This window comes from Pogoniulus pusillus, chromosome 10 (genome assembly GCF_015220805.1).
Source record: "Pogoniulus pusillus isolate bPogPus1 chromosome 10, bPogPus1.pri, whole genome shotgun sequence".
NCBI classification, from domain to species: Eukaryota; Metazoa; Chordata; class Aves; order Piciformes; family Lybiidae; genus Pogoniulus; species Pogoniulus pusillus.
The window spans coordinates 5,775,151-5,799,996 of record NC_087273.1 but is presented as its reverse complement, the minus strand read 5'-3'; the positions used below and the strand labels follow the sequence as shown (position 1 = coordinate 5,799,996).

Below are 24,846 nucleotides of genomic sequence, written 5' to 3'. Positions count from 1 at the left end.
TTTTTTGTCAAGAAACCCAACTGCCATAAAAAAATTCATGCCATAAAAAAAGAGTGCTTATGATGTGTGAGGCTGTTATTAACCTGGTTAATAAACATAATGCAAGCCAGATACAGAAAATCAGACAGTAACCAGTTTGCCTCAGAGGAGTCTGCTGTCAGAACCAAGCTGGGGCCAGTCAGTGCAGCACTGTCTAGGAAAAATGTGTGCCTCACTAGGCATAACAGTGGCAGTGGGCTCTGGTGCAGCTCTAGGAGTAGCTGAAATGCTCTAAGTGTAAGCAGAAGAGTCAAATGAACCACTTCTATGGCAGACCAAGCAGGATCCTAGACAACTGTATTTTGAATATCCACTGATTTTTGCAAGCTTGTTGCCTGTGTGCTGGTGTACTCCTAACTCTGTGACTTAGATGAACTCTGCTCTTCAAAATCAAATACTCAGAGTCATTAGCAGCAGCATGGGTGCCCCTGGAGTCTACCAAAACACAGAAATAAGATGCAGTATTTGGGGCTGACCTGAAATGAGGGCACCTCACAAGTGATGCCAGCAGAAAATGTCAGTAAAGGTAGGAATTTCGGTCTCACTGTAGCCTTGCTTTCCAGAGTCTTTATTCCTTGCCTTAGCAGTTTGTTCTGGAATTTATGTGGCATTTCAGTAGCTTCAGGGCCCAAGGGAGCCACCCTTTGAAAATGACAGGTGGAGAAATATACCAAATGGCATGGAGCCCAGAGAAAGCAAGGTGAGGAAGGCAGGAGCCTCACTCTGAAGGGGTAGAGGACTCACCTGATTACCTTCAAGTGCAGTAGCAGGCTTTCAGGTTCCAGATCAAAGGAGAAAATGCAAGGGAACAGGAAGAGATAGTGTCATTGCCTTGGAAAACATTGCCTTTGCTTTCTGGTTGATGTCAAATCTGTCACTTGGCAAACAGGTTAGAAATTGTGAGAGTGCCAGACCTGGGCTTTTCCATTCTGACTTTAAGGACACACAAACTACAGAAATTCCTGCTGGATCCTACTTATAATTAGGTTAGCATTGCCAGTTTGCAGCTTGAGTTCTTCATCCCAGCAATAAGGGTATTGCTCTGATTTTTGTTTAGGAGAAACTGATACATGATTCTTAAATTAGAAGAGTTCAAGTACTTCAGTGGAGTGAAAAACAAAAAGTGTTTCCATCTCATCCGATCCTGGCCCCTAAAATATCTTTTCACTTAAAATGAGACACCTACTATGGGCTACTACCCTGCTATATGACTTCAAACTAAAGAACAGCAGATTCAGATTGGATGTTAGGAACAAGTTCTGCAGCATGAAGTTGGTGGAACACTGCAACAGGTTGCCCAGAGAGGTGGTTGAGACCTCTGCCCTGGAGATATTCAAGGTGAGGCTTGACAGGGCTGTGGGCAACCTAATCTAGTGGAGGATGTTCCTGCTGACTGCAGGGAGGTTGGACTGGATGAGCTTTGCAGGTCCTTTCCAGCCCAGCCCATTCTATGATTCTATGGCTTCAAACTACTGTCAATATAACAACAGAAACAGAGCAAAGAGTCAAGTATGCAATAGGCAATCTGTGGTTCTGCTGAAGGATAATTTAAGTTCCTCTGTTTCTGATGTTTGGGGGGGGGGGGGAGTGGAAAATGTGTTGCAGCTTCTTAGAAAGGCTTGAAGATGTCTTCTTATGATTCTGAAACTGATCGTTTTTCCTAAGGATGTTGACTCTGCCTCTTTTGGCTCTTAAAAGAAGTAAATGGTAGTGAAGATACCAATGAACTCCCAGGATCTAGGACTTACCATAGAATGGTTTGGGTTGGAAGGGATCTACTGCAGAGAGATTGAGTTTGTCAAGAGAGCAGCTTACTGAAACCCATTGTGAGGCTGCCTGATGGGAACTGGTGGATTTTTGTGCCTGTTGTGATGCACATTGCCCCTTTTGTGTGTTGCATACACCAGAATGGCCTTGTTTTCCAGAGGGAATGAAAAGCTAAGACAGGGGAAAGTGCAGCTGTCCTAGAGCCACCTTGAGCCATGCATACTCTCTGGTGCTACCAATAAGACCATGTTTGCAATAATTATACTAAACCCATCAGTCAATAAGGAACTACTCTGTGCCTATGGGTATATAATGTTCCCTTGCTGAAGGTGAGCTCCTAAACAACCTGTTGGGTAATTAAGAACAGATGTGCCTCTCCCTCCCCCCCCCCCCCCCCCCCCCCCCCCCCTCTCCAAACTTTCTGGCTTTCCCCTTTCCCTGATTTCAATTAGCTGGTTTGACTGCTGTCAAACTCGCATGTGTTGGGCTTGGGTCATGCTGTAGCAGAGCCTCTCCTGGGTCAGGAATGAAAGTTTGTCACTGACGTCATTTGCCCTGCTGGTGATGCATCCCTAACGAGATTCAGCAGGGCAGCAAGTCTCCCGAGAACGTGTGCAGCTTAGCAGGTGCAGCCTGAGCCACAGCTGGACTCACTCACAGATTTGGCAGTTTGGGCTCAGCTTGGCGTTCTTCCCTCCTGCCGCTCCTCTCAGCCTCCAACTTCTCCCCTTCTACAGAAAATCTCTGCCTGCTTATCGTGACCAGAGTGTAGGCAGCTGCAGGCAATGGCCTAACTTGCTTCCCTTGTGCAGGGTATTGTGCCAGCTCATTACTCCAGCAGGGGGATTCTTCTCTCTGAGGGCACAGCCTCGATTTTTCTCTAGTCACAGCTAAATTCTCACTGGCAGAAGCAGAGTTATGCCAAAGCTGGGCGTGCTCAAGAGTGCACCTTGGATGCCATAGGCATTTCACAGACTTCAAGTCAGTGCTTCCTTTCTCATACAGTGACAGAATGTACCTGGTTTATTTTTGTGAGTGTGTTAATGCATTCTAGGTTTGTCTGAACAAACACAGTTACCTCACTGGGCAGGTTTCCTTATTGCTCATATCACAGGAAAATGTTTTCCTATTTACCTGAGTACAAATGCAGCAGACTTTGAGGGAGCTCAGTTCCTCAGCCTTATCACTGATGATGTCTGCTACAGAATGAGTGAAACAACCCAACCTTGCACAAGAGCTAAGGGTAACAGCACTGTAAAGTGCTTGCAGTCTCTCACCATTATATGTTTTCACACAATCATAGACTCACCTGGGCTGGAGGAGACCTCCAAAGCTCACCCAGTCCAACCTCTCTGCAGTCAGCTGGGACATCATCAACTAGATCAGGTTGCCCAAAGTCCTGTTGAGCCTCACCTTGAAGATCTCCAGGGATGGAACCTCAACCACCTCCCTGGGTAACCTGTTCCAGGGTCCCACCACCCTCATATTAAAGAACCTGTTCCTAACATCCAATCTAAATCTGCTCTTCTCCAGCTTGAAACTATTGCCCCATGTCTTATCACCACAGGCCTTTGTAAATTCTCTCTCCATTCCTCTTGTAGCCCACTTCAGGTCATGGAAGGCTGCTATAAGATCTCCCTGGACCCTTGTCCTCTCCAGGCTGAACAACCCCAGCTCCTTCAGCCCATCCTCATAGCAGAGCTGCTCCAACCCCCTGATCATTCTCATGGCACTCCTCTGCACCCACTCCATCAGGTCCATGCCCTTCCTGTATTGAGGGCTCCAGACCTGGACACAGCATTGCAGGTGAGGTCTCACCAAAGCAGAGTAAAGCAACAGAATCACCTCTCTCTCTCATGCTTCAGCTTTTCCTGCTGCACTCATGTTCCACAGGCCCAACACCCTAGCCCACAAGCTGTGCATTTGGTTGTGAGGTGCACGGGTCCCTTTCAACATGGCTGCAGTTACATTTACGCTCTGTGTTTCCCTTTGCAGGCCTTGAAGCCATCCAACCACGCCACCATTCAGAGCATCGTGAGAGCTGTTGGGGTTGTCCCAGGCATTCCTGAGCCTTGCTGTGTTCCTGAGAAAATGTCTTCTCTTAGCATCTTATTTTTTGATGAAAATAAAAACGTGGTTCTTAAGGTGTACCCCAACATGACAGTGGAATCCTGTGCATGCAGATAACCTCTCGAGGAGACCCTTTTGAAATGCCGAGGAGATTTGGGGGTGTTGTGTGTGCATTTCATGGTATCTACTTCTTATTTGCACTGTCAATGCATGTCCTTTGGACAAAAAAAAAAAAGAGAAAAAAAAAGTAAGCAAATGCAAACAAAGAGGATGGAAGTGGACTGGGTTCTGAACACTGATTCCAAGAGAAGAGAATGCAAACTTCATTCATCTCTAAATCTGGAAAGGCATGAGTCTTGGCAGTGGAGACTGACTGTTTCTGTCAGAGTCAAGAGATGAAAGAGGAATCTGCAGAAGACCTCAAGATTTTTGAGACTGCTGGAAGGATGTAGTGATCTATTTTTGTACAAGACTTTGGAAGCAGCATTAGCTGTTAATTTGTGTCTCTCTTCTTGTGACTGGTAAGAGGCAGATTAGAAAGACACTATTCTCCATTTTAAAGCTCAGCTTTCTGCCTTAGGTCATTGAGTAGTGCAGCAAGGAACTAAAATCTGACATTCTGAGAGCCTTAACTAATCCATCTTAGACATATATCTGCTTGGTACGACACGTCACCAACCGCATGTGTGTATTCATTTGCATTGGCATAGTCTTTGTAATTCAGCTTGGTAGATGCCTGTACCCCCTGCTGGAAGAACACAGAACACATCACTGCTGCCTGTGGAATTGTGGTACCCCAAAAGCCAAGACTTTTATTTCATGCCGCTGCGGAAACTCAGCAGGTCAAGGGTATGAAAATACCACATTGGGCAAAGTGTCTGAGCAGCTTATTCTCAGCACCTATTGTAGAGCACAGTGGCAAACAGCCTGAGTAAATCACAGTTAGTCGATTCCTGACGTGAAGTTATTTGGTGCACAGCTCTCTTCTGTAGGCCTTCACTAGAATTGTTTGATCGAAACTGCCTCTGGTTGGCAAGGTTTGATTGCTACATTAATCAAATAGTAGATTCTTGTTTCTTTTCTTTTTTCCTTGGTTCACTTCTACTCTGAAAATCAGATTTGTTTCTATGATTTCTTTTAAACAGTCGTTGGGAAAAACGACAGGCAGGACAGAAAACATATCTGGAATCTCAGGCACAGCTGTGAATGTTGACACAACCCCAATACCGTTTCCAGCAACACAATCTATAGAAGGATGATGCTTCATAAAGTACTTGTGGCTGCTGCCCTAGGTTTTGAGCCAGGAGCTGCGCAGAGCAAAAGGACAGAAAAGGTATTCTACCCCTTCCCAAGGAGCAAAGTAAAAATGCTCCACTCTGGATGGGAGGTTTAAATGGAAATTCTGTTCACAGGTGTATATGTAAAAAAGGAATTCACGTAAAAGGCATACAGGCACAAATCAGGCCCAGCTCTCTACATGGGCCTACAAGGTCAAGACCTTCCAGAGCCTTCCATAAACCTTCCCTCCATGCAGCCTCAGCAGGTCTATGAGTAAGTCTGAACTGCCCACCCCCCCACTAGGCCTAGGCCTACTACAGGCATCAACAGGCCCAGCTGGCATAGCTTCCAGCCAAGGCCAGAAGGCCTCTCCCCTACAGAGCCAGATAATGGCACATGGCCTGGGCAGAGAGAAGAGAGAAAGAGAGCCAGAATTGGCTGTGCGCTCCCTGAAATAGAGAGATAGAGGAACACAGAATAGAATAACAGATTACAATGTCCTGGGACAAGCTGCCTGTCCTCCCTGGGGCTCTCTAGCCTCTGGAGGACTTTTCATTATGTTTATACCAATTAACTCTTCCTATCCCTTAACCTTCAACAGCTGGTCAAGGCAACGCTTCGGTTTGCACTCAGAGTAAAGATAAGTTGCCTGTGTAACTGCATCTCTGAAATGGTGTCTTTAAAGTATTCATAGGGAATAAATTCATTCCCCATTACCATCAGAGTTAAAATCTACTTTGGAGTCTATTTTCCATAGCATATTGAAGGTGACAATGTTTTTTCCTATGCATGTGCCCTTTTGCAGCTTCCTAGTTGTTTAATGCTAGTTTAAACTCAGTTGTTGATATCTTTTTGGTTTGGTTTGTTTTTTTCTGGGGGGGGTGGGTGGGTATTTGGTCACTGGTGCCATGCTGTTTACCAGTCTGGGTAATGTGCAAAGGTGGGAGAGGTGTGGAGGTGAAATAACCTAAGAGATCTCTTCAGGCATCACTTTTTTACTGCACAAAGTCTCAGTGGAAGCTGATGGGAGTTAAACACCAATTAATCCTAGATGCAAGTTCAGAGGATGTCAGGAGTTGGAAGGGACCCAAAGAGATCATCGAGTCCAACCCCCCTGCCAGAGCAGGACCATACAAGCAGCTCACATCACAGAGGAATGCATCCAGACAGGCCTTGAAAGTCTCCAGAGAAGGAGACTCCACAGCCCCTCTGGGGAGCCTGTCCCAGTGTTCTGTTAAGTTATCCTTGTGGCCCTTTGCCTTACCCTGCTGCAACAGCATACCTCTGCAGTCAGGTTCCCAAGGAATGCCACCAGATACATCTTTACTGGCTCAAATTAAGTCACACTAATTGGCACAGCTGACCTGATTGATGCAGGTTAGGATTCCAAGAGCTCTGTAGCAGTGCATTGCCCTCAAGAGTCTATTGCCTGGAAATGTCTCCATTGCTAGAGTGGCCAAATGCTATCTCAGCATATAGGATACACCAAAACCAAGCACAAGGTGCGAAGCTGTGTACATTTAGATCAAGACTCATTTGATCCATTTCCATAATGAGGAGAAACGACAGACTGTGTCCAAATGATGGGAGGAAAACACCCCTGCTTTTCTCATGGCTGAAAAGACAAGACAGAGACAAGCAAGAGCTTTTCACGGCTGTGCTGGTAATGAAAAAGAGCTCACATCTCTAATGTGGAGCTGCATGGGCTCCTGTCTTAACTTACAAGGACAAACAGAAACAGTGAAACAGTGATGTGCTTGGGCTGCCCGTACCCTTGGGTCTGTTCCTGGGCCTGATATTGTTAGGACAGGTGGAGAATGCCATTGGCTAAGCTGGAAGCAGCCTTGAATTGGCAGCAGACATCAGTCCCTGCAAGCATAAACAGATGCAGTGGTTTTCAATAGTTGTCTTTTATTAAGAGCTACACAGGTAAGTTCATACAATTCAGCCTGACAATGGATACTGACTGAAAAACCACACAAGCTCAAACAAGAAAAGCCTGGATGAGGCACTTAGTGCCATGGTCCAGTTGATTGGATATGGCTAGGTGATAGGTTGGACTGGATGAGCTTGCAGGTCTCTTCCAACCTGCTTCATTCTGTGATTCTAATAAACCTAATAATGTAATCTCCAATTTGTAGAGAGCTTAGACCAAAACAGATTTCTTAGAGCCTGATAAGGCAACCTCAGTTTTGTGCTAAGACATCCCCTTTTCTTGTTGAAAGTGAGCTGACTGGTGATGGGCAACACTTTTATTACCTAAATCGTTTCCTTCAGAGTGTTTTTGAGGCATGCATCTCTTGTTCTGAGTATAAAGGTGGAAGCTGCTCAGTAGCCCTTGAGGGCTGGATTTTTCCTCTGTGACACTCTAGGCTAGGATTAAAACACATTCCTGCTTTAGAATAGAGCCAGACTACACCTTCCCAAACACAGAGCAGCTGAGAAAGTAGCTTTCTAGCTTTCCAAGGACGGGTCGGTGGGAGGAGGTCATCCAACCGCAGATGGGAGTGCTGCCTTAGAGAAGGGGGCTGTATTGCCTCTGTTATATAAAGGCTTTTAGAATAGCATTAAAAGCCTAAGTAGAGCCACATAGGCATTTTAAATATAAAAATAACGTGTATGTGTATAAATTAAACCACAGTGCGTTTCCCTTTGCGCGGTTTTTATTACTATTATTGTTAAATAGGAAAAAGTCTAAACTGAGCCCAGCTGAGCTGCTGCCCGCACATAGAGGGGCGGGAGATGCCTCCTCCGTGCTCGCTCAGTGCTGCCGCCTTGTGTTTAATTGTGGACACTGCAGCGCTGTAGCAGCATGCGCCGCCCCGTTAGTGCTGCCGCCTTGTGTTTAATCGTCCGCACTGCAGCGCTGTAGCAGTATGCGCCGCCCCCTCAGTGCTGCCGCCTTGTGTTTAATCGTCCGCACTGCAGCGATGTCTGCCGGCACGTCAGGCCTCGGCGCTGCTGCCTCTTCTCTAAACGTCCTGAATACCTGAAAATTCTTGGGAGTCGGTGAGGGGTAGAGAGTAAAAATTATTTAAACTTGTAGCTATTAGTGTGAGGAGTTAGACAGAAGGCTTTTATTTTTTTTTACAGATACTAAAAGTTTGTATTCGTTTAGAGTTAAAAAGGAAACAAAAAAGGATTAAAAAAAAAAATGAAAAGACTCTGTCCACTATATCCTAGAGGATTTTAGAAGATCGAAAGCAGTGCTGCAATGGGGCCAGTCCTTAACGAGTTGGGGCTTGCACCCTGCAAGCGTTGCTATGGACTCTGCACACGCGTCTTAAGAGCACCGCCCTGTTACACATACGCCAAGGAGTCGAGCCCGAGGAGAGCCGAGGAGGAAGTAGCCGAGCGGGAGGGAGCAGAGGAGCGGAGTGACTCTTAACCCCTGTTGTTCTCCTGCTCTCTGACTAGCTAGATTTAGCTTGGATTGGATGTCAAGTCTCATGACACTGGTGACAGCTGCAGTGTCGCCTTTCCGCCACCAGATGGCAGTAGCAGCAATGGGTTTAAACTAGAGTAAGGTAGCTTTAAGTTGGACACGAAGAAGTTGTTCCTTAATATGAAGGTAGTGAGAAAGTGGAAGGAATTGTCCAGAGAAGTTGAGGAGCCTCATCCCTGGAAGTTTAAGACCAGACTAGTTGAGGCTTTGAGCAACCTGGTCCCTGCCCATAGAAGCAGGGTTGGAACTAGATGATGTTTAAGGCCATTTCCAACGCAAACCATTCTAAGATTGCATCATTTTCTGACCATTGGCTCCTGCAGCAGCTGTGCAGCCAAAACCTGCAGCAAAACAAAAGGTGCTGGTGGCTACCAGCCAAGCCCTGGTGAGGCATGGGAAGTAACAGCAAAGATCTCCTCTGTCACCCACAGGCTGCAGTGAGCCTCAGCTCTTAGTGTATGCATTTGCAGGGTGCTTTTCAATAAAAGCAAAATACTTTCTAACATGACTCAGTGCATTAGAAAGTGCAGTGCCACTGGCATGCAGGCTGTGATGTGTGAGGCATTTCTGTACCAGAGCCCAAGGTTATATTTAACACACCCTCTGGATCCTTGCTGGCATTGTGAAGGCAGCTGAGTGGGCACACATGTTAGAAGAACTGCTGTTTTCTGAGCTGGTTCCAGTGACCAGCAGCAAGACACAGAAGTAACTTTCTCAGTGAGTGATGCACTGATAAAAACAGTGCTTCTAATGGAGCAGGCAGGGCCTATCCTGCACAAACAAGAGAGGACAGCTCCATGGGGACACAGATTGTTGCCCACGTGATGATGCAGGAAGAGTGCATTACAGTAACTGCAGTGTACAAGCTGCAAATACTGAGCTACTTGCTTTTGTCCTTGTCAAGACACTTTTGTCTTTAAACAGCCTTCTGGTAGAGTGTGGATTTGATTGTGGCACATTTAAAGAGGTGGGCACTGAGCTGGGGTTGTCCAAAGCTGTGAAGTGCGTGGCTGTAGCACTGCTTTGCTCTCAGGCTGCAGGCTGCGTGTTGGTGAAGTGCCTCCAGACTGGCCAGAGAGCACTTGCTGAATGGGTAAAGAGGCATGTGATGAAAAGCTGACTCAATGTCACTGTGGTCCTGCACTTGTGATTCTATGCCTGGTTCTAGGAAAGGCTCTAATTCTTGAGAAGGTAATGCAGAGAGGTCCCCTAACCATGGAGTAATGAACCAAACCTACTCTTAGCACCCAAGAAGAGACCCAAGGTAATGTCTTTCACCCACCAAGCCTGCAAATAAAACCAAATGGGTAAGGCACCTGAACATCTCCTCAGCAATCATCTAGTTGTTCCAGATAAGCACCTGCCCAGCACAACAGACAGGTTTTCTTGGTATGGAGCAATGAAATCCCTATCAAGGCAGAAATCAAAACAACAGCTGACAAATCAGCACCAGAAACCATCACTGGAGGTTATGTTTCCTGGTTTCTTTTCTGCAGTTTACTAACCTTGGCTCTTCCTGGAATATGCTCTTCTGCCTTTGCCTGAAAGTCAGAAATTGAATTCACAGAAATGGATCAGCCTCAAAACCTTGAAAATAACATTGTGAATTTAAAGACAACATTGTGAATGTCTGCTGAAGCTGTATGAGCTTCTGCTGTTTGGACATTAGTCACTTGAAGCCATCCCATGTTACTGCACAGACATAAAGGTGTCAGATGTGTGCTCACTGCATTTGCCTCCAAAGCCTTTGAAGATCTGTTCTGTCAGCTGGACTGTCCACCTGTAACTGATACCCACTCCTCCCTGACCTATACATGTGCCCAACAAGGAGCTGGGCCATCTGCAACAGGTGTCTCATGTCTTGATTTCTTACTGTCATAGACTGAGCTCTGTGAAATTCAACTGTGCTGCACCACAGAATTATTTAAATGCATTTCCTTGCCCTTCTAGAGATAAATTTGCTGTGTTGTCCTGGGCACTCTGCCTTTCCTTTATTCCAGCCTCACAACAACAAAGCAGTAACTTGAAAGAAGATGGTATCGTGCTGGCTGCAGCAATTTTTGTTGTGCAAGCCATACTGGAGCCCTCTTAATTTCCATCGCTCTTAAGTTGTTTCTGGTTTGATATTCAGTTTTGAGGGCCCTCACTACAAGAAAGGCATGGAGGTGCCGGAGCAGGTCCAGACAAAGGTAGTGAAAGGTTGCGTGCAAGGGTTCTGTGATGAGCAGCTAAGGGACTTAGGATTGTTTCGTCTGAAGGCTCAGGGGAGGCCTCATTGCTCTTTACAACTCCTTGAAAGGAGGTGGAAGACAGGTAGGGCTTGGCCACTTCTCCCCAGTAACAAGTGACAGGATGAGAGGAAATGGCCTTAAGTTGTCCCAGGGGAGGTTTAGGTTGGATATGAGAAGAAACTTCCCTGAAAGGATTCTCAAAGCCTGGCACAGGCTGCCCAGGTAGGTGGTCAAATGCCCATCCCTGGAGGCGTTTCAGAGAAGCAGAGATGTGGTGCTGAGGGACATGATCCAGCAGCAGCAGTGTTGGGTTAATAGTTGGACTCCATATTAAAGGTCTTTTCCAACCAAACCAATTCTGTGGTTCTGGTTCATGTGTCTGGAGTGCTGGGTATCCACCCCAGCAGAGGCATCCTGGGGAACAGCCAAATCTCCTCAGCTGCCCAGAGTCTCCTGCAGCATGCAGCAAGGGTCCTCTACTCTGGCTCCACAGTCTCAGCCCAGACCTAAAGCAGCTCTCCAGCATCTCACTGACTGCTGCAAGGACTTTTTAAAACGGACCCTGTGAGTCCTCAAACAACAGTGGTGAGGGCAGAGTGCAACCACAATGCTGCTCTGTGAGAAGAACTCTGTCCAGCCATAGCTGGAGCATGATGATTGCAAGGAGGAAGGAAATGGGCACCTGAAAGAGGGAGATTTAATACAAGTTAAATGTACTTTCCTGGGGCTGGTCTACAGTAACGACATCACTGGTGTCAATAAGAAAACTCCCATGGATTTTGTTGCTCCTCTGCACCCACCAAAACCCCCTGCAGTTCTTAGCAAAACCAGGAGGTAGTGTCATAAATTCCCCAAGGAATTGTATTATTAAAGAAGCATCCTGACTGTGGACCCAAGCCCTAAATAAAAGCCCTATACTCAGATCTGAGCAAGGTACACTGGATGTGCCAGACAGTACAGTGTTTCTCTGAGGAGTGGTTGCACTTCCATAGATCCTGCATCTTTCTGGGATGTTACCTAAATGTGGACTGAACTCATTGCTGCATTCTCTTATTTGTGGCATTAAGAATAAAACCTGGGTTTGCTTATTTCAATACCTGGATCAAAAAAAAACAACAGTTGTCTCACAGTGGAGTAGGAAAAGATGAGAACTTAAAGAGAGGCTGGGGGCAACCTGAAATCTGTCAACATTTAGGACTGGCCTAAACCAATGTCTTTAATAGTGCAAAGCTGGTCTGAGTTCTCCCCCTCTGCTCTGCTGAGACCCCACCTGGAGTACTGCATCCAGTTCTGAAGCCTCTATTACAAGAGGGATGTAGAGATGCTGGAGTGTGTCCAGAGCAGGGCCATGAGGATGCTCAGAGGGCTGCAGCAGCTCTGCTATGAGCACAGACTGAAAGAGGTGGGATGTGAGGAGAAAGTTGTTGAGCATGAGAGTGGTGAGAGGCTGGAATGGGTTGCCCAGGAAAGTGGTTGAGGCCCCATCCCTGAAAGTGTTTAAGGCCAGGCTGGCTGAGGCTGTGTGCAGCCTGCTCTAGGGTAGGGTGTCTCTGGGCATGGCAGTGGGGTTAGAACTGGCTGCTCCTTGTGGTCTCTTCCAACCCTGACTGATTCTATGATTTATCAATTTCTCATGAGGAATGGTTGCTATGGAAACCACTTAAAAGTCTGCTTTAAAATATTTGCCACCTATTCAAAAGTCAGAATAATTACCTGCTGTCATATTAGAACAGCTCTTCAAAGCTCATTAGGAATATTCTTAATGATTAAAGATAGATACATGGTTGTGGTTCCACTCAGCAGACAGGATGAATTCTGATCCAGGGTGTTAACTTTGTGAAGCAGCAGCCAAGTCAGTGAAACAAAGCCAGCTGTGCTACTGTGCTGGCACTCCACAGATCAGATTTCTCAGTTCCCTATGCCTAATACAAAGTTATTGTGTCTGGCACTCATGTTTTAATTTAGGACGCTTCACAAGGGTTCAAGCTGAAGGACAAATTCAATTTGCACAGCCAAAATGATGTAAAAGAAGGTGGCCAAAGAGCTGGGAACATCCTGTTCTCGCTTTGTCCTGCATGAAGGGAGGCTGCAGCCATGTGGGGGTTGGTCTCTTCTGCCAGGCAGCCAGCAACAGAGCAAGGGGACGCAGTCTCAAGCTCTGCCAGGGGAGGTGTAGGCTGGATGTTAGGAGGAAGTTGTTGGCAGAGAGAGTGATTGGCATTGGAATGGGCTGCCCAGGGAGTCGCCATCCCTGGAGGTGTTGAAGCAAAGCCTGGCTGGGGCACTTAGTGCCATGGTCTGGTTGACTAGACAGGGCTGGGTGCTAGGTTGGGCTGGATGAGCTTGGAGGTCTCTTCCAACCTGGTTGATTGTATGATTTTATAACTCTTCACTAGCAGCACAAAGTGCTCAGCAGAACTGCTTGGTTGTTTTCTGGGTTGTTTGGGGTTGTTTTGTTGGGTTTTTTTTTCAAGTAAGCTTTTTGAATATTCCAAAGCCAGTTAAATTTCAGGAGCCTGGCTGGGCTCCTTTCCCCAGAATAGCCCTCACAGGTTTTCTACCTGTAGCTAGAGCAGTGCTGAAAACACAGCAGTGTTTTGGCTGCTGCTGAGCAGGCTGGCACTGCTCCCTAGGGAGCTTGGTGGGCACCACCTAGTGAATGACAGAATGTTAGGGGCTGGAAGTGACCTCGAAATATAATCCAGTCCAAGCCCCCTGCCAGAGCAGGATCACCTATACCAGATCATACAGGAATGCATGCAGGCGGGTTTTGAATATCTCCAGAGAGGGAGACTCCACAACCCCCCTGGGCAGCCTCTTCCAGCATTCCATCATGCTCACAGCAAAAAAAAGCTTTCCTCACGTTTCCATGGAATTTTATCATGTCATCTGCACCAAGAGGAGTCCTGTGGCATCTCCTCTGTCTTTTCTACCAGTGAACACTGGTCTAGAGCCAGCATTTTGATCTGGGCACTCTCATGAATCTCCTCAAGCTGCACCACAACCATCCTCAGATTTCAGAGTGCCTCCTCTGTCTCGGTAGGTCCCAAATGAGACAGAAGCTTGTGGCAAATGAAACAAACTTCTAGAGTTAAGGTAACCAGTGGAAACAAAGCTCTCATACCCTAAAGTCTAAGCACACAAGGGATGCCACATCACCTCTAAAACAGTGGAACGTGAGTTTAAGACATAGGCATTGCACATTCTTGGGACAGTGCCAGAAAGAAGGTGGTGTCGGTTTTCCATTTCTTATTCCTACCCGGTGTGGTTATTAGCTTTCTAGGTCATGTTTCAACCTTAACGCTCTGATTATTCATGCAAGGGCAAAAGTTCAGTGGAAATGTACCCTGGAAGAAAGAAACTGCTTTTTCACTCGTGCCCCTGAGAGCTGTCTGCAGCCCCTGGCAGCAAGGGGAAGTGGGGCTGCCCCACCAGGGCTGGCAGGCTTGGATCAGGGTGACATTGAAGCAGACAGAGACCTCGCTGACAGCACCATGGCACCCAAACAACGGAGCCGGAGAGAGCCAGCACAGCAACAGAGGTCAGCCATGGGTCATGGACCACCTAGTCTGACCATAAAGATAAGACAGGTTCAAGGTCAAGCCAGGGAGTTACATGAGCTGGGGAAGCACAAGATCAGTGATGGCCAGAAATGGCCATACCTGAAGCACAGTTCAAGCAATGGCCTGAGCTGTGCATTTCTAGCTTGATCTGAGGGATCCATGGAGATTACAGTGGACATCTCCCATCCAGCCACTCAAGAGTCACATCTGCTGTGTGTTCAGTTACCACTGGCAACTGACCTCCCCTGGCAATTTGGGTTTTATCCCAGTCACAGCAGACAGTCAAGGCTTTAGAGTCTTCAGGAAAGAAGGATGACTATAAAAGGGTAGAGCAGTAGCAGGAGAGAAATACAGCAGAGTATATGCAAATTTTGAAGGTAAAGAGCAAAATAGAACAGAATGGGGGAGGGAGTGGTCTCAAAATCAGAGGCAGCAGGACAGAAAGGAGCAAGATAATCTTGCAGGAGCAGGATTTCTTTGTTAGGAGAGTTGGACTCTAGAAAACATAGCTCAGCCTTTAGGGAGAAAAATGCAAGGGGCAAGTCCAATTAACTATTTGCAGTCAAAAGCCAATGTTACACAGCTCAAGTTCCTGCCTTTCCTGCCTCTGAATTCTTTTGCCTCCTGAGTGCTACCAGAGGCCCCTCAAAGTACTAAGTGCTACACCATAGGCTACACCCCCCCACACCCCGTCCTCATATTCCCACCTTGCAGATCTCTGCCGTTGTGCCCTGGCCTTGTCTTCAAGTCTGCTGCATCTTTTCTCCTGCCACCTCCAGTTCCCACTGCTGTCTCTTCAGCTGCCTCCCACTTACCATCCCAAACCCTGTAAATAGCAAAGTAGCTCCACTGCACAGAAGGGCTCTTCATGAAACATTCATCATTTCCTTGTTGTCTCTGTGCAAACTATCAGAGGCAGAAGTTGTCTTGCAGGACTTGTGCCTAACACCAAACAGATGCCTGACACCTTTGGGAAGCCGCTGCTGGTACAGCAGTAAGTGTTTACCAGGGAAATGCACTGTTCTCATGAAGTCACTGGATACACTTCTGTATGGCTCACTGCTGCTCTGGGGAAGTGCTCCTCTTCACCTGACACCCGGAGAGCTGCTTTCCACTGAACGTTGTTCATCCTTTGTCTCCCTGTGAAGACAAACAGGAACAGGGAACAACCTGCAGTGTCAGATGACAGCGCTGCAGTCCCTACAAAACCCACAGGGTGGCATTTCATTGTAAATGCTGAGCAGAACACCCCGCACCTGGAAACCTGAACAATCTGGTGGATGGTACCATGCTTAACCAAACTTCTCTTCTACAAACAGACCTGTACAGTGAGAGCTCAGAGGGTTTTTCCTGCGGCTTTTGTGGCCAGAAGTTGGGATTTTGCAATCAAGGCACATTGTGCAGTGGGCACAAGGATTGCTTAGCTGTTGTCTACTGAATGTGGCAGAGTGACTGCTGACGTCAAAGCTGTGTTCAAACAGAATCAAGATGACATTGCAGCAGTTGATAAATAGTAATGGCAGCTTTGAAAGGTAAGATGCTACCTAATCACAGAATCATAGCATAGTAGGGGTTGGAAGACACTTCTGAAGATCATGGAATTGAATTGTTTTAACTGGAAAAGACCTTTAAGACCATCAAGTCCAACCATCAACCTATCACCACCATACCCACTAAACCATGTCCCAAAGTGCCATGTCTACACATTTAACACCTCCAGGGATGGTGACATCACCACCTCCCTGGGCAGCCTGCTCCAAACCCTGACCACTCTTAAAGCCTTTTCTAACTAATGTCCAATCTAGACTTTTCCTTGCACAATGCGAGGCCATTTGCTCTCTTCTTCGACTCCAGCTCCCCTGCCAAAGCAGGCTCCCCTGGGGACTGGCAGCAGCACTAGATACAGAGACACAGGCTGAAGCTTTTACTTACACTTACAGTCAGGAGACCAAAGAACTTGGTGACTTTGTGAAGCCCCTGTCTGGGAAATGGAAATTGTCAGTCTGTAAAAGCCCCAGGTCCAGTATCACTTTAAAATGGCTTTTGACTAAAGGTAACATCGAAGTCAGTGACAAAGACAGAGATAATGCCCTTGAAACACTAAACCACTCAGCTGCTTCCTCACCTCATGGATACCTTGAGATAAACCTGACAGTGGCCAGCTCAAGCTCCTACAGGAACGGCTTCGTCTGGCACTTTTTAACTCGGGTTTGTGTTTTCTTCCAAGAGTTTTTGTCATTAGACTCGTCTGGTTTAACAAATTGCGTCAAAGGGCAGTGACCGTCAGTGGCACAGCACGGTGCAAATGACCTCTTTAAGGTGCCGTTCAGACACGGGTCAGGACCGGAGGCGGCAGCGGCGTCCTTCTCACAGGGGCAGCCGCCTCGCAGCAGCGCACTCAGCTGCATGTCAAACCTGCCGACGCCTGCTCCCTTAGCACAACCGCTTCTCTCAGAGGCCCTCTTGGGAAGCGTGCACCGGCTCTGCCCGGCTTTCCACCTGCCCGACACTCGGTTCGTGGAGCGAGCAAGTCGGCGGAGCTCAAACAGGGGCCGGTGCAGGGATCTGAGCCTTATCCTCTGCCAAGGCCGTATCGAGCTCTCCCCCCGGGAGCGGAGGCTGGAGCCGAGCCGCCTCCTCTGGTCAGGCGCCGCTTGGCATCAAAGCCGCCTCGGGGCCTCGCCGTTCTTGGCCGGCCCCCCGCCGGGCCCCTGGCAGCTGCGGCAGGGCGGGCTCTGCGCGGGAGGCTCGGCCGCGGCGGCAGCCGCCATTGGGGCCGGCGGGGGGCAGGGCCGCGGCGGGCAGCGGGGCGGGGCCGCACGAAAAGGCAGCGGGCGGCAGCGGGGCCCGCGCCTGGGCACCGCCACCGGGGACACGCTGCTCTCGCACCGCCGGGGCGCAGCTCGCCGCCGGCTCTCGGGACGCCGAGGGAGGTAAGGGCCGCCGCGACCCCTCACTTGGCTCCCGAGGCAGCCCGGCGGCCGCGCCGACCTTTAGCGGCCGAGGGCCTTTCACGGTCCAGCCCGCCCGAGAGAGGAGAGGAGGGCAAGCCCGGGGCGTGAGGATCTAGGACTCGGAAGCTTCTCCCTCCGGTCGCCCGGCGACGGGAGCGGGATGGGCGGCAGCTGGGGCCGGGCGGCGTGGCGGGAGCAGCGAGGCTGCCCTGGGAGGGGGCGCACTCCGCTCCCGGTCCCGTCCGGCGGCAGGTGCAGCCTGGGGCGCCGCAGCACGGCCAGCCCGACAGCCCGGCTGCATCAGGAGCAGCGGCCCTGCAAAGGAAGAAAGCAAGGGGGATCGCCGGTCTCCGGGCGAGCGGCCGCGGGTCGCTTTCCCGGGCTGTGGCCTTCCCCGTTTCTCTGCCCCGCGGCATTTCCGCGCTGCCTGCCCGCCAGGATGCGGCAGTGGGGGCCGGGCCCGGGCCGCGCTCTTACCTTGAAGCCGCCTTCGGGTCGCGCACATAGGCGGCCGCAGTGCAGCAAGGAGCGGCCCCCGAGCCGCCCGCACAGCTTCTGTAGGCAAGCGGTCCTGTCCGAATTCGTAATTAGTACATAACAGCAATAGAAGCCTCTTTAAATCCATGCCTGAACAGTTATTAGCCAGGTAAGAGGTGAGAGTATATTGTCACAGCTTTAAAAACCCCTTTGATTTAGGCTACGCTTATCATACAGAGACACGACTGTCTGCCACATCTAGGGTGTGGCAAACGTGCAAGACAAGTCCATTTGGCCATGCTGAGAGTTTCAAACGCATTCTATCCCCCGGGGGCTGCAGGCATGGCTTCTCTTTCTTCCGGGTGCCTTTTTTCCCCCCTCTTCTACTCTGAGTCTGGAAAATTTCCATCTGCAGAGAACAGCCAGCCTGTGAAAGGAGCACTGAGTGTGTTGAGATGCAGTTTAATCATTTGCTTTAAATACTGCATTTCTGTGTCTGCCTGCAGGAGCTATCACTGCAGGTTGGCTGTACACAGGTTAACAAGGTCAGATGGAGCATCTCAAAGCAGATTTCTATCTGCAACTGTCTGTCTTGGACTTTGGCTTTAATACCAGTGGACCCCTTTTCAGTACCTCAGCCTTGTTTTGCCCAGATAGGCTTGCCCAGTGTTTGCAAATGCATCAGTCAGGAAAGCACAGACTGGTTTATGTCCAGCTGAAAGCATGGCTGTTTACATCACAGAAACTAAAGCTCAGCCTCTCACTCCTGACTTGCAGAGAAAAGCAAAACTGTTGTCAGTATTTATACTTGCCTAGGAAAAAAAAAAAGACCTTTTGGGAATTGAATTTGATAGGAAGCAAATGCATTAATTAACTTGGGATTTTGGCTTTATCCTTTGATTCATGCTGTGGACACTGAGAAATCCAAATATATCTAGCATTCCACGTGCTGCTTTCAAGCTGGCAGAAGTGAAGCTAAGTGTGGGTTTTGTTAATTGGCAGGCTTTCAATTCTGTCCTGCTGTGTTTCTCAGGAGCAAGTGAACAGACTCTTGTTATGAGTCAAGGGTAACAGAAAAGAGAAAGCAGCTCCAGAAAGGTAATGGGTGTTGAAATACCTGTAAGCATGCCGAGAGAAGGACATGCTTTTGCTACTCTGCAGTAAACTGGAAGATACTCAAATTCCAAATGGTCAGTTCCATTCATCTGGTGCAACAAGCACCTCTGGCCCTCTATCAAACTGACACTCTTTAAGTGATAAGAAACCTTTCTTCATGTAGGGTTTGAAGGGTAAACCAAGAGCATCAAAAGCAAACGCTTTCAGCTGCGAGTGAAAGATTTAACAGATGCCACAGCCATTACCTACTTGTTAAGTTACCTTTGCCTGTGTGCTTTTGCAAGCACCAAGGTTTTTCTACTAGTTCTCATGAGTAGTTTGAACAAATGTTTCAGACCTACAGATGCAGTTCTGACTAGCGTGGGGAAGGTAACCCAGCAAGACACTCCAGCCTAGAATAACAGCATCTCTGGCATACGTGTGTTGATCTTTGCTGCTTGATTATGTCAGGCCACACTGAGACCTGGTTTTCATTTTGGCATTCACCAAGAGCCTGCATGTTGTTAATTACCTTATTATGGCAGCCTGTACCTTTCCCTCACAACTCTCTGTAAGCTTTGAGAGATTTAAGAATCCTCCTCTTAAAATTTAGAGTGGTTAGTTGCAGTGATCTGATGGTCCACTTCAGATGAGTCCAGTGGAACAATACTGATTTAGTGCAGGCTGCAGTTCCAGCCTGGTGGACTTTAAGTTGGGTGTAACTCTACAAAAGGTTAAATAAGCCAGTTTCTCTACATTTTTCAGCATACTAGATGAATCATCAGTAGTGAACTTTTATCTGTGCTGAGCCAAGTAGTGCATTTGATTTATCTGGGAGAAGAGATGCAAGAAGCCAGCAGAAGATGCCTTTTTTAACCAAAGGAGCCCATTTCAGGGATAGGTGGCAGAGAACTTCAGGCCAGAGAAACAGCAAAGAGCTGCGTGGGATTTTAGGGTGGCAAGTTTGTGTGTGCAATTGTCTATGCCTGTTGATACACAATTAGTGGTCAAAGGGTTTAGCCTGAGTTAAAAAAAAAAAACCAATTTACATCTCAGGTCTGTGTTGAAAAAGTACTGTTTGAGTCTTAGTTAAATGTAGCAGAGTCAATCATGTGCAAATGAAGGAGCCCTTCAAAACCTGAGTGAGGGCGGTGGTTCTGCCCCTCTAGTCTGCTCTTGTGAGACCTCATCTGGAGTACTGCATCCAGTTCCACTGCCCCCAGCATAAGGAGGACATCAAACTGCTTGACTGGGTCAAAAAGAGACAGAGGAGGTGCTCCAGCCCTCCCATATGGGGACAGGCTGCGAGGGTTGGGGCTGTTGAGATGGAGAAGGCTCTGAGGAGACTTGAAGGGGACTTAAAGGAAAGCTTGGGAGGGACTTTTGTCAAGGGCTTGTCAAGATGAGATGGACTGAGGTTTGAGGAGGGGAGATTTAGGCTGGAGATTAGAAAGAAATTCTTGAGAGTGGGGGGACACTGGAGCAGATTGCCCAGGGAGGCTGTGGATGTGCCCTTCATGGACATTTCCAAGGCCAGGTTGGACAGAGCCTTAAGCACGCTGGTCTAGTGGAAGGTGTCTCTGCTCATGGCAGGAGGGTTGGAACTAGATGATCTTTAAGGTCCCTTCCAACCCAAACCATTCTGTGAATCTATTCTCCTGCCTTTCCACCAGCAGCCACAGTGCAGATGTGCCTGCGGTTACTTGAAAGCATACACGACAAGTTCATTTTCACGACCACGCCTCGTATTCCCACAGACTTACGTTTTAGCTGACATGGAGCAAAGTCATCATCGCTCTCACTTGCTCTGTCACAGCCTCTTCAGCCTCTGCAAACTGCCGATATGGTGATGCAGGGGCCGGCAGGCGTCTCTGCAGCAGTCCCTGCCAGCTGTGCACTGTGTGAGATTGTTTCTGGGTGAGTCATCCAGCTCCATCTCTGGTTTCTGCTAGTCCGTGCTGTGCCGTGCCTGCTCAGCAGGCTGCGAGGCTGACATTGTTTCCTGAGGGATGTAACCGAACGTTCCCTTCCTCTGCTGCTTGGTTCCTGATCAGTTTTTTCCTTTGTTCTCCAGGGCATTCCATCAGCTGCTATCTCTTACTCCTACGAGTCTCTGCGAAGACAAGTGATGTCAACAGCTACCTTAATTAATTTGGTACGAAACGGAGGCTATCAAGTGAGCAGGAGAGCCGTGCTGACCTCCCGCCTCTTGCAAGACGAGAAGCGGCCGGCGGCTGCCTGCTACAGCTCCACCTCCGAGCGCCGCGCTTCCCGCTTCGACCCGGACGGCAGCGGGCGACCTACCACATGGGACACCTTCGGCATCTGGGACAATCGCATCGATGAGCCCATTCTCCTCCCACCCAGCATCAAGTACGGGAAACCGATTCCCAAAGTCAGCCTGGCCAACGTGGGCTGCGCCAGCCACATCGGGAAGCGCAAGGAAAACGAGGACCGGTTCGACTACGCTCAGCTGACCGAGGACATCCTGTACTTTGCCGTGTACGATGGGCACGGGGGGGCGGCAGCCGCAGACTTCTGCGACAAGTACATGGAAAAATACATTAAGTAAGTGTACAGGGAGCGAGCGAGCGTCACGTTGTCACCTTAAGCCTGTTGCCTTACTCTAAGCTCGCGTTTCAAAAGAGCCAAGGCTTCTGTTTTGTTTTTTGTTCTTTCCTCCCCACTTTGTATTTCGAGAGTCCCAGACCCTCACGTTTCACTGCTTGGTTTGGAATATATTGGTTTTGTCACGGGTTGTTGCCAAGCTTTTTCCTTTGCTTACTATGCAAGCTAAATACTGATTAGAGAGTTTATGATATGAATTGTTCATCAGGAACTAAAGGCACTGAGAAAGTGTCCTTAGTGTCATAAACAGGAATTTGAAGAGGGGGTTTGACAGGGTCCAGACTGTGCAAGTGATGATACATAAATGTTTCACTGAACCATGCTGCGTGAATATGTAAGAGGGAGGAGGAATAACTGTTTTAAGTACACGTGACTTTGTGAAAGCTCAGGTGTAAACAGCTGCACAAACTCTGCAAGGGTGCCCATGGGCTTTGGAAGAGATCCCCCCCCATGTGCCTTTCCTCAGCACTGAACAAACAGAAATGCTGCTCCTTATGCACAGCAGTGCATAAGATTTTCAGTTCTGGCACCAACATGAGATAGGACATTAAGAGGAAGTTCTTTACAATGACAGTGGTGAAACACTGAAACAGGTTGCCCAGAGAGGTTGTTTCCACCCCTCATGACATTCAAGGTCAAACTTGATGGGACCCTAAGCAACCTGATCGAGTTAAACAGCCTTGCTTACTGAAGGGGAATTGAAGATGGCTTTCAAGGGTCCCTTCCAACCCAATGCATTCTACAGTTTTATGAATTACAGAAGAGGGTCCTTTCTTAGGACTGAAAGGAAGCCAGTGGGTCACACACTGTGGCAGTCCTCTTAGGGGATAAAGCCACCCAGCCCCACAGGACAGCAGCAACATCATAGAATGCAAGGTTGGAAGGGACCCCAGGGATCACCTTTCTAGGTGATGGTGTAGTTGCAGTGAGCTGGCCCAGCACCCTTTCAAGCTGAGTCTCAAATCTGCCCAATATAGGGGAATCCACTGCTTCCCTTGGGAGATGATTCCAGTGTCTAACTGTTCTCATGGGGAAATGTTTTCTTCTGGAGTCCGATGGGACTCTCCCTAGCAGCAACTTGTCCCCATTACCTCTTTTCCATGTGACTCCTTGTAAAAAGGCAGCCTCCATCCTCTTGGTAGCCATCCTTTATGTACTGATCCATGGTGATAAGGCCTTCCCTAAGCCTTCTCTTCTCCAGGCTGACCAAATCCAGTTTCCTCAGCCTTTCTTCCTATTGCAGGTCTTCCAGTCCTCTGATCATGGATCATTCTCGTGGCCCTTCTCTGGAGGCTTTCAGCCTGGAACAGTCTATTACAACAGACATGCTATGTTCTGCATGGTGCCTGTCCCAGGGAGATAGCCTACAAAGACAAGAGAGGAAAAGATGTTTATACCCAGTTTCCAGGAACAGGCTGGGAACAAAGAGTGTGAACTGATTTTCTGATGGGGTCAGTGTGATTGCTGACCCAGGGCTTGCTTACACTCCTTTGCATCCCTGTTTCACAGCCCTGGCTCTTAGAAGAGCAGCACTTGCAAAACGAGAGCATTATGCTTCCAGGGGAGATCATCAGTTAAATCATGTTACCTTCCCTGAAACCAGCATTACTCAGTGCATGCAGGGAGCAGATCACAGAATCATAGAAGCAGTCAGGGTTGGAAGGGACCACAAGGATCAGCCAGTTCCAACCCCCCCGCCATGGACAGGGACACCCTAGCCTAGATCAGGCTGGCCACAGCCTCATCTAGCCTGGCCTTAAACACCACCAGAGATGGGGCTTCAACCACCTCCCTGGGCAACCTATTCCAGGCCCTCACCACTGTCATGCTGAATAACTTTCTCCTCACCTCCAGTCTGAATCTCCCCACCTCCAGCTTTGCTCCATTCCCTCTAGTCCTGTCACTCCCTGATAGCCTAAAAAGTCCCTCCCCAGTTTTGTAGGCCCCCTTCAGATCCTGGAAGGCCACAATAAGGTCACTTCTGAGCCTCCTCTTCTCCAGACTGAACAGAGTCCATCTCCAGATGGAGCCTATGGAGGAGACTGATCAAGATGTGAAGCAAGTGGAACAGTTCTGTGATTCTTTGCGTATGCCTTGGGAAAAAGTTTATTTTTTATTTGTTTGTTTGTTTCCAGAGAGTTTCTTGCCGAGGAGGAGAACCTGGAAAATGTTTTGAACAAAGCTTTTCTAGAAATAGACAAAGCCTATGAAAGACATGCTCACCTGTCTGCTGATGGTAGGTAAAAACAGTTTGCACTGCTCTGGAGAGTAAGGTTTTCATTAATTGCTCAGAGGTTTTGTAGCAAAACTTCCAGAAAACAGTTTTCCTCTGATCACTTACAAAGGAAACAATGATGCTTTACCTCCTTAAAAGGGAAAAAAATATCTCTAAAGAGTCTAAATCAGTTGTATTGGGCAATTATTAATCTGGATGTTAACATAACCATCTCTTGATGTGATTCTGTTAAGTGTTCATCAAGCTAGCAAAGTGATTTGGATGTGCAAGCAGCATAAGTGACTACAAGAAACCAGGGGGTGGCATTTGGTTTGCTTGGGGTTTGGTGGTTTTTTTGTTGGTTGGTTTTGTGGTGTGTTTGGGGGTTTGGTTTGTTTGTTTTTAAAGCTGTTATTCCTGTGGGTTAAAAGCAATGGTGTCGAAAGTTCCCCTTTCTAACTTGGCTGCTTGCACCTGAAGAAGAATGTAAAGCCCAAATTAATTAATCCAGTTGGTGCTGCTTCTATACAAAGAGAATCATGGGAGTAGCTGAATGTCAAAAAGGAGAAAACAGTGAAGAGGAAAACAAAGTTAGCTGTGGTAAGGCTGTGGTAAAGTTGGCACCAGCTCTCTCAGACTTCCTTAGTCCTGGCTGTTAATCAAGTTCAGGTATGCCTGCCTAAAGACTACATCTGAACTTCCAGTTCCAGCAACTGGAGCTAATAGAGGGTAACTTGGGAAGAGAGACAGAGGTCCCCATCCTGCTTCTGTTGCAAGAGTTTCCTCAGCCATGAGATACAATTTTAGGACTCAGTTTAGCCATTCTTAAAACTCCCCCCAAAAGGGCCAATATTAGTAATAAACTACAGCAACAACACCAACAAAACCCCAAACAATGAACCTGTCCCAGTGCTGGCAAAGGGAGTGAGCTCATTTCAGAAGAACAGAAAGTGTAAAAGTTCTCTCTCCAAGACCTGAAACCATCAAGCTCTCTAGGGACTGAAGTGATGCTGCATTCTCAGGCTACTTTCCGTAAGCAACGAATGAATAGTCAAGAAGTGGAGTGGCTTCCTGCCTTGTAACT

General features: G+C 48.1%; 2 protein-coding genes and 1 long non-coding RNA gene across 10 annotated transcripts in view; 2 read left to right on the top strand and 1 right to left on the bottom strand.

Annotated features, from left to right (window-relative positions):
• The window catches only part of BMP3 (bone morphogenetic protein 3), a 157,336-nt gene extending 151,336 nt beyond the window's left edge, over positions 1–6,000 (top strand). For 4 of the 7 annotated variants that reach the window (XM_064149637.1, XM_064149635.1, XM_064149638.1 and 1 more), the window contains exon 7: positions 3,802–6,000. In XM_064149637.1, the coding sequence (XP_064005707.1) occupies positions 3,802–3,993 (192 nt within the window). In that variant the 3' untranslated portion in view covers positions 3,994–6,000. The remainder of the gene's footprint in view (positions 1–3,801) is intronic. The other 3 variants (XR_010303643.1, XR_010303641.1, XR_010303642.1) reach the window with 3 other exon arrangements.
• Positions 6,001–7,048: 1,048 nt separating this feature from the next.
• On the bottom strand, positions 7,049–22,906 carry LOC135178623 (uncharacterized). Of its 2 annotated transcripts, none has more exons than XR_010303645.1 (4): positions 22,639–22,906; positions 20,683–21,032; positions 15,400–15,533; positions 7,049–8,152 (listed from the first exon to the last, which is right to left on the bottom strand). It is a non-coding gene; the product is annotated as an uncharacterized LOC135178623 (long non-coding RNA). The 2 variants fall into 2 exon arrangements; XR_010303644.1 differs by lacking the exon at positions 22,639–22,906 and adding an exon at positions 21,224–21,316.
• The window catches only part of PPM1K (protein phosphatase, Mg2+/Mn2+ dependent 1K), a 21,526-nt gene continuing 13,878 nt past the window's right edge, over positions 17,199–24,846 (top strand). Inside the window, exons 1-3 of the mRNA XM_064149639.1 lie at positions 17,199–17,326; positions 20,994–21,487; positions 23,683–23,783. Coding sequence (XP_064005709.1) covers positions 21,048–21,487; positions 23,683–23,783 — 541 coding nt within the window. The 5' untranslated portion in view covers positions 17,199–17,326; positions 20,994–21,047. The remainder of the gene's footprint in view (positions 17,327–20,993; positions 21,488–23,682; positions 23,784–24,846) is intronic.